Genomic DNA, 9,255 nt, shown 5'->3' on the forward strand with positions numbered 1-9,255 from the left:
ATAATTAAGTAATAAAAAATATTTTTCTTATAGGAATTATTTTTTGAAATAATATATTATAAAACAAAAATCAGCATGTTCTTCTTCTAATCAAATTAAGATGGAGTTTTAATATAGAGGTGGATACATAAAACCAAAACTAAATGGGTATCCAAATGAGGGTTATTCCCACACAAATGATTGGACAAGAAGACAAGGGTAAGAGGCTCTCCTGTTTTTCCATCCAATCATTGGAGAAAATTAGTGCATGGCTTTGCTTTCGTCTTCTTTCTCTCTTTCTTTCTTTTTTTCCTTTTCTTTCTTTAATTAAAAAAAAAATATATGGTCTTCATGGCAATTCCATTTAATGTATGGCCCATGCTTTTGTTGCCTCCCTTGTCTGCATGTGTTCCTCATACATCACTTTTTGCCTATATAAAATAGGAGGAAAGGACAATGGGTTCAATGGGATCCGTATCAATAGGGTAAAGCTATTATTTATTCTCTTTAATTATTTGATTTTAATATATTTTTATTTTATTTAATTATTAGTGATCAATATATTAAAAAATGAGAGATATTATCTTTACAAAAATTAAATAACTTAAGGATTAAAAATTAAATAAATTATATAATTATATTTTTTAAATTACAAGAATTAAAACTCATTAACGCTTAAAATGGTTAAAGAGATTAAAAAGTAAATAAAATTAAAATATAAAAATTAATTAATATATTTTTTAAAATAAAAAAATTAATTAATAAATTTTATTAAAATAAAAAATTAAATAATAATTTACAATATTAAATATATTACTTTACATTTTCATATATGATGGAGTTATTAAGTTTGAATTTTTGATATTTTATGTAGGCATAGTAATGGATTAAATATTTTTAAATATTTAAAATGTTTAGGAAATTAACCTCTTTCCATCTATTTTTGTAGAGAGATTTTTCTCTCTTTTGCATTATAGTTTGGTTTTTTCGAGCGATTGCCCTCGGTGAATCTTCCTCTCCCTCTCTGGCAAGGAGAAGGCCCTTCCCTAACCTAGAAGGTGGGTTGACCTTCCCTGCCTATGGTCGGGGTGTACATAGTGGCTGTTTTGTCTGTTTGGTTTGGTTGTTTCAGATCGTGGTGTTTCAAATGAAGGTCCATTTGTTGATTTGTGTGGACGTGTACGTTCTGAGGTGATCTTGGATGGAACAAAGAAATAAAGGTCTGAGCTTTTCTGGGATAACATCTGGCTTGGGGTTAAATACGTTATAGGTGGTAGGTCTCATCATGTCGTCTAGCACCCCCCTTCATTTAGAGCAGATGCTGCTATCCCCTGTGGTAGTGCCTCAGTGGTGTTTTTAGTGCAGAATGCTCAATCTTTGGCTGGGCTTTGTGTTTCCTTAAGCGACAGAGGTGGCGATGAAGTGGGCTGTTAGAGCACCCTATCTTGGAGTTTTGGATTGTTTTGTGCTAAATCTCTATTTTGTAGCCTTGATCGGGATTCTATTTTCTATTGTGTTTAGGTAATGGTGGTGGGGAGCCTGTGGGTATTCACTTTTGCTTACCAGTGGCTTTGTGCAGTGGAACTCAGGCGGTGATCTTTGTGGGCCTATTTGGTTTTGTTGTAGTTGGACTTAGGCCCGTAGCCAACCTTTTGTAATTTTCCAAATATTAAAGAAAATTCCAATTTTAATCAAGAAAATTTTTTAAATATTTTACTTTAATAAAATAAATTTAAATAATACATTATTAAATTTTGAATGAATTTATTTTTTTTCATTCATAAAAAGTTTAAATGAGGAGAGGTTCTGCAGTTTAAGGCCAAGGCATTCCACCAATTTTACCGAGGGATTTGAATGAATTTAATGTTTGTGTAGAATTTGTGTTTTGTAAATTGAACACTTTTTATCTAAAACGTGGTTATAAAAATTATTGATTGAATATAAAAGACAACCGATAATTCTGAAGTGATGACTGAGAAAGTGACAAATTCTCTTCCTTTTCTCTGTAATTATCATTCTTCTGAGAGCTCCTATCTCCTTACTTTTGCCAATTTAGCAGCCTTCTTTACCCCATTCGGGCGAAGGAGGCCTTCTCCTCCTTCTACCCGGTAGTGGATCTCCCTCCCCACACTGGGTGGGCTGTAAACATCGTTTTGCTGGTTTGTTGGGTGCAAATCTGGGCTTCAACATGAGGGATGTGATGTTTAATCTGCTGACTGGTGTGTCTTCCCAACGTTGCCGTTCCAGCTTTCCTTGTGTTTGTGGATGGGCTTGACGAGTCTCATTCTCAATGATAAGATGGTGCTGAGATATCCTTTGTACTACGGTTCTTGGTACTGGGACTAGGGAGGATTTGGTTTATGTTGGTTGACGATAACTCTAAAATCTTTCTCCCACCTGAGCAGTGTCCGATTCCCAACAGTCATTGAAGCTGAAGAGCTCTGCATCGCCCCCTCTGTTTCTGACTCTCGGGCACCCCCATGACTCCATGTGTATTCTTTTGGTCTCCTAGGCTCAAGGCTCAGCACACTGTTTCTAGGGATGGTCTTTGAGGTCTTGGTATCTTGCATGGCTTCCTGCATTTCTTGGTCCTCGAAAGTCTCCGGATTTTCCCAATATGCTTGACAGCGGTGCTCCCTTTGGTCGGCGGTTGACCTCTGCTTGTTTATCTCTGCAATAGCTAGGTTAGAATATGGGGTTGGACTATAGTAGGTTTTAGTTTCTTAGGCCTTTTTTGAGTTATGGGTTTGGAACTCATTGTGGGCTGGGTTTTCTTTAGTTGTTTCAAGTTTGTTGTAGCTAATAATTTTAGGCTTAATCCATGTAATGTTTGCCTGCTAATGAAATACAATTATCTTTCGATAAAAAAAAAATAAAAATATATATTTTTCAATTTTAATTAATTTTTAATATTATATTTTAACAAATAAAATCTAAATATTTTTATAAGATTATTATTTTTTTAAAATATAAATCATTAATGGATTTAATTATTTAAATTATTAATTATATTTAAATTTATATTAAATAATTTTTATAAATACTCTATTCATTGCTATAATAATAATAATAATAATAATAATAATAAATATCGGATGATCCAACCTTATGCATAATTAATTTTCATCAAAAATTATAAATGGATGAAGCTGGCCACATATAAAATCGATCATCATCATCATCATTGTTTCATTTAAACGGTCATTCTTCCATGGAAGAAGGTTTTGGAGAATTATTTACTAATTTGTTATAATCAATTTAGCTGTGTAGGGAATATTACTTGTTATTTTGTTAATTGTATCAGTATAATTGGTGGTCATGTGAGCTGCTTTTGGTGACATCATCTGCTCTTTGTTTAGAATTAAAATAAGATAAAAATTCATGCAATTTGTTATCATCTCTCCAGCCTCCAGGCATGGTAAATTAGTAGAAAATTTCAATATATTGCTTCCTTCATGGACCAGCTCAGAATCGAAACGATCAAATCTATATTTGATTCAAACTATGAATAAACTAGAATAATCTGGTTCGATTCCAAACTAAAGTGGATTTTTTTTCATTTAAAAAATTTTTGATCGTTAGACTTGAATCAGACTGAATTAAATCAGAACCAAAATTTACAAACCGGTTGAGTTTCACGCTTTTGGTGAACTGTAAATTGACGGTGCTGGCCAGTTTGAATCGGAACCGACCCGGTGGTTAGGTCTAGCCGAAGCCTTAAGAGTGATGAGGTGAAGTTGTACATGTAGTGCCAAATAATGATAATGGAAAAGCATCACATGGTAGCCTATACCTAATGTTATGGTGGAGAACCACATGGAGTGCATTTAGTTAGGACGTTTCTATTAAACTGACAATGGCAAGACAAAGAAAAATGAAGATTTCAGCAACTTTTTTATCACAAAAGCCACAAAAGCCGGTTGAATATCAGCGAAGTAGTGGAACTAATGTGGTGCTCAATAATTTCTGCTTCTTCATAAGTGAAGTTTGGTGGTTTGTCCAAATCATGATTCAATTATATATTCAATTATATATATATATATATAGAGAGAGAGAGAGAGAGAGAGAGAGAGAGAGAGAAGGCAGCAAAGAAATAGCTGGAAATAGATTAGAGGGCTTCAAACCATTTTGATATTAAAGATTTCATGGTGCGGATACAACAATATAACCAACCAACCTTAGGTATGCAATGTTGGCTTGTCCTTTATGTATGGATTTAATGTTTGTTGTTTCTTCATTTCTGTTTCTTCATAAGTGAATCTTGAATTTTCTTGATTCTTGAAAAGCAGTTGTCTTTCGGTCTTGAATGAGGTAAGTACATTAATGAACATCCAGGATTGAGACGTTCAAGCCTGTGTAATCAGAAAAAGATGTGAAAACAAAGCAGAATCTAATATCAAAGAAAATTTCCTTTGCTGCCATCAGAATTATTGTCATTGTCGTTCATCGTCTTAGTTGTAGTTAGAATCAAGTTTATGCAGGATTGGTGGTTCCATATCATAATCGAGGGCTAGCTTTGTAAAAATTGTATCATGAACACTATCTGGCCCTTATTGCATATCCTTAAAGAAGAATATTCCAAGCAGGCCATTAAGCTCCATAAGAATGCAAAGAAGCCAAAGAGTGAAGTCTATCTAGCATTTGGGGCTCAGAGAAACTAGATAAATTCTTCTTATTTTTTCTTTTGTTTTTTCCTTTTTGTTTTTTAATTCATCCCATGATTGGCCACATATCTTGTACAAAACTGAAAGGATGACTCAAAAATGTCGCTGATAATTAATATAGGTGGGAGTAGGGGCTGGGGCTTACTCATAATTAAGGAGAAAATGATGCAGAAAGATGGAGATTTCAAGCTTTGCTAAATCATTTCCAGGGCACATCCTACTTCCTGCTCCGAAGGGAAGGAAGGTTCCTGCTTTGGCTGTATAATTCTACATTACATCCAAATTAAAGCAGATGAACAGGTTAATACATCCAAATTAAAGCAGATGAACAGGTTAAGTATATGAGAACAAATGGATAAACATGAATAAGATCCATATGTAATTCATTAAAGGAAGAAAAAGTGCAAAAGCTAATGCACTTACATCCCACCGGGAAGGATTAAATTCCTTTGGATTTGGATAGATTTCAGGATCCAAGTGAACACTTCTGAACCATACAAGAACTTTCCAACCCTTGGGGATGACATATCCTGAATTCCAAGCCAATTTCAAATCATTAAATCAAAGACAACTTTAATTTATTCAGATAGAGAATAAGTTTTTTTCATGCCAAAGTTATGACATTCATAGGACAAATTGTTCTGGCTGCAAAGGACCTTTTCTTGTAGTGGTGATCACATTTCAAAATCCTGTTGTTGTCTACTAAATATAATGAATTCATATCTGCACTCTGTACATGAGATGGTGTAGATAAGAATAAAATATTAAAAGAAAAGAAAAAAGCAAAGCATGAACTCACCGTTCATATTGACATCTGCTTTTGCCTCTCGGAAAACCACAAGTGAAAATGTTATCAAACGAAGTGTTTCATCAATCACCTGCAAAGATTAAAATAAATCAGAGGAGAATTAACACTGAATCCGGATGGGCTGATCAACCAAACATCAATATGAATTACTTTAGAAAGATATTTCATGTCTCGAACTTCTTTAAGTGTCAATCCCTTCTGTGTTGGTGGCCTCCTTTTTATGATTTCCTCCTGCTCTTCCTATATGTAATTAAGCAAGTCAATGAAATGCAGGATTTGAGTCAGAAACAAACCCAAAATAAATTATTAAGGAACGATTGAGGCAACAGGTATGACAAACCAAGCTATTGCCAGCCTGGGTACAGGGAAACAGAGTTGCACTGGGTACCTTAGCTTTTTGGAGAAATTCTGGGTGCTCCTGAAGGAAAATAGTAGCCCACATTGTGACATGACCAGAAGATTCATGGCCTGCATTCAAGTACATCAACAGAACATCAATTATTTCTTCGTCTGTCAATTTTCTACCATTTTCATCATCAACATCCATCAGAGCGTCCATCATGTCTTTCTTCTTTGATGAAATACTGTTCTTCCTTCTACTTCTGCGCTCATCTACTATGGATTGTAAAGAAGCCACAAGGTTTTTGCGAGCCTGAAATTTAATGAGTTTGTTGTTGAGTAATGCTTAAGGGGATTGAAGAAAAAAAAAGTTAACTTTCTATTCTGTACCTCCAAGCAGAAGTATGTGTAAGGTAAAAGGAACATCACCTTGAGTGCTTTGTGGTAAGCAAACCCTGGAAGATTGATGGCCATGGCTCTAACCCCATAGTTAAGTGCTGTATATTCCCTCTCCAAGGCCTCCATGACTGGCTCACTCTCAGAGCTAAGGAAGACATACATTATGATCCTGAAAGTAAGTTTCCTGAGTTCAGTCAAGAACTCAATTTGTCCCATGGTGGCCCATTTGTCCAAGGCAGATATCACATTTTCTTCAATGTAGTCCAGATAGAGGGACAGAGCTTCATGACCATTGACAGGAGATGCAGTCAGCCGTCGGAGACGCTTGTGCTCTTCATAAGAAATACCAATGAAGGATTTCTTTCCAATGAGCTCCATGGTTGAGCTAGGCCAACCGGGCTTAAAAGCATCATCATCAATTAGTACTCTTTTGCATGTTTCAGGCGTTGTCACAAACACACTAGGTCTTCCAAACATGAAGGCCTTGTAGATTCCAGTACGTCCATATCTGCATCAATTGTTTTGATCATTCATCTCAATTAGTTACACAAATCTTTAATTCTTTTCCAAAATTGCGGCTGAAAAGCCTATCATTGTGCCCAACACTTTTGGCTGCACACAGTGGGGCACTAGGGATGGAGGGTGGGGCAAGGAAATCTTTGGATAGATCATAGACTGAATCCATATTCCCTTGGAGATTATGGAGCAATAATTGAAACAGTAAGTGTGATGATAATAACCATTCATTTCATATCTTGCTTTGCAAATTGCAAGTTGCTACTATCTAAGTCTCCATCCTTAAATCAATCCAAATATAACATGCATACAGGACAACATCAATTGGTTATATTGTTGTATCCATCTATTCACACCGCAAAATCTTTGATATCAAAAAGGTTGAGAGCCCACTAATCCATTTGCAAGTGATTTTGTTCAGCTTTTTATTTATGTATAAATTTTTTCGATTGTGTTTTAATTGTAGAGAATCATGATTTGACAAACCACCACACTTCACTATTGAAGAAACATAAATTATAGAACAACACAGTAATTCCACCACTACTTTTCTCACGTTAAAGTAACAAAAATTGACATTTCTACTTTCTCTCTCTTAGCATTGGCAGTTTAACAGAATATCCTATCTAAATCAACCAAGTTTTAACACGACATGGTCCTCCACCATAACGTTAGGTATAAGCTAACATGTGGTGCTCTTCCATTTCAGAAATTTGGCACTACGGTGATCATATTATCTTATTTTATATTTTCCTTTACCTATAACAATTTCAGATCAGATTACATATAAATGCCTTACCTAAGCAATTTTTATCAAATTCCATGGCTCTCATAATTCAACATTTTCGTTATTTATAATCTGTTTTCTTTATTTTTAGATTAGAGATTAGATCCAGGATTGAGATGAGCAAAGAAGCAAGCAGTGTGCATTGATAGGCATTAAAAATATTTTGTCACCTAATTATGAGTCAAATGAAGGGAAGGAGAAGAGACACGGAGAAGGGAACAGTGTGTATACTGTTCCATCAGAATTTAGATGTAGTCTAAGCAATGAATAGCAAAAGCTTAAAAAATTAAAAATGGCAAAGATGATAAAAAAGGCCGGCTTTCACACCCTGAAGAGCTCATTTGTCAGCTAATATAATTTAGAATTAAATTACCAAATACAGAAGATGATATGCATTGATATGCACAATCATCAAGATAATTAGATGAATTAATTAGATGAACGGTAAATGATTATCATATTGGAACTAAAATAATTAGATAAATAAATCAAGAAAGATGGATAGAAAGAGAAATGACCTGGTGGTAAAGAAGTGCATGAAAGCATCAGGATCAGTGGACTTGAAAGCTCTTAGAAATGACCACATATTGCCAATGAAAGGCCAACCCAAATCACCTGGAGGCAATGAATACTGAATTTCACCCAGTTTGGTTTCATAGAGCCACCCATTAACTCTCTGTAGAATCCTTTTCAGAGCCAAAAAAAATCCGAGTATGCATATCAGGACCATCCAAATGGAACCCAGCTCCATATCGTCGAAGGGGTGGACCACCAAGATCTCCAAAAGTCTGATAAGTTAATGATAACTAGGACACCGAAAAAAAAAAAAACTCAAAATTTCAGTTTTAAAGAATCCCAGAGACCACTCTCAGTCTCTTCCTTGTGGTATCTCTCCCAACCTCAAAGAGAAAAGCAGTAGTAAGATAACAAGAAAATGCACGAAATTCTTTCTTTATTTTCAAACAAACAATAAAAGATATCTGTTAATGCAACTCACATGATCACCAATTATATATACTGATATCATTACCAAATAATTCTTCCCCACACAGCCAAAATGATTATAATAGCAAGTACTAATATTAAAAATTATTATTCCTTAAAAGTTGCCTTTTTCTCTTTCCCAAAATCCCACTTTTATTTTTTAAAAAAGAGTATGAAAACAGTAAAGGTAAGCTAAATAAGAAAACAGGAATTTACCCACTGAGAATTTATTTCCCAGAAACTAGCCCACCCGAGAAGAGATTCTTGAAACGGTTTGGAGTTAGAGTTGGCCCTTCGCCGGAATGCAGGGAAAAGAATCTCGAAGCTGTATGGCCGGCGAGCTTTGAGTTTCTTGCTGGAAGGAGCTGGGAGGAGTCACTCACTTCCCTCTAAAATGGGTGCTAAAAATAACGAAGAAGAAGCTCCACTGTAGATGAAAGCGAGGGTTGCAATAGCGTAATCGACGGTTGTAAATGAAACAGTGAAATGGAGAGGACGGTCAGATGAAGTTTTCTTTATTCCTTCCATTTTCAGAGACAGAGGTATCGTTGTCAGGTGTTGGAGATCGTCATAAGCTAACGTTACCACCCTATTTATATTTATATGTCGTTTCGTCCTTTTTGTCGTTTTGTCATGCGTTTCTGATTCGTATACGCCTATAATTTGCTTTTATCAATGTCAAAATTTCAACATATCGGCCCTGAAGGAGACTTTAATGTTAATAAATTAAAATTTAATTTTAAATATTAAAATAAAATTATTTTTTATAAAAAGTAATT

General features: G+C 34.9%; 1 protein-coding gene across 3 annotated transcripts; it reads right to left on the bottom strand.

Annotated features, from left to right (window-relative positions):
• Positions 1 to 4,087: 4,087 nt before the first annotated feature.
• LOC110640195 (ent-kaurenoic acid oxidase 2) lies at positions 4,088 to 9,043 on the bottom strand. Of its 3 annotated transcripts, none has more exons than XM_058142414.1 (9): positions 8,697 to 9,041; positions 8,011 to 8,298; positions 6,220 to 6,697; positions 5,840 to 6,103; positions 5,602 to 5,691; positions 5,443 to 5,521; positions 5,067 to 5,173; positions 4,789 to 4,910; positions 4,088 to 4,331 (listed from the first exon to the last, which is right to left on the bottom strand). In XM_058142414.1, the coding sequence occupies exons 2-9, from the start codon at positions 8,241 to 8,243 to the stop codon at positions 4,214 to 4,216; spliced, it is 1,491 nt and encodes a 496-aa protein (XP_057998397.1). In that variant the 5' UTR covers positions 8,244 to 8,298; positions 8,697 to 9,041; the 3' UTR covers positions 4,088 to 4,213. The 3 variants fall into 3 exon arrangements, with proteins under 3 accessions (XP_057998397.1, XP_021647106.1, XP_057998398.1); XM_021791414.2 differs by having other exon boundaries at positions 8,693 to 9,041; XM_058142415.1 differs by lacking the exons at positions 4,088 to 4,331; positions 4,789 to 4,910; positions 5,067 to 5,173 and adding an exon at positions 5,191 to 5,373 and having other exon boundaries at positions 8,693 to 9,043.
• Positions 9,044 to 9,255: the final 212 nt, after the last annotated feature.

This window comes from Hevea brasiliensis, unplaced genomic scaffold, assembly GCF_030052815.1.
Source record: "Hevea brasiliensis isolate MT/VB/25A 57/8 unplaced genomic scaffold, ASM3005281v1 Scaf494, whole genome shotgun sequence".
Classification (NCBI taxonomy): domain Eukaryota; kingdom Viridiplantae; phylum Streptophyta; class Magnoliopsida; order Malpighiales; family Euphorbiaceae; genus Hevea; species Hevea brasiliensis.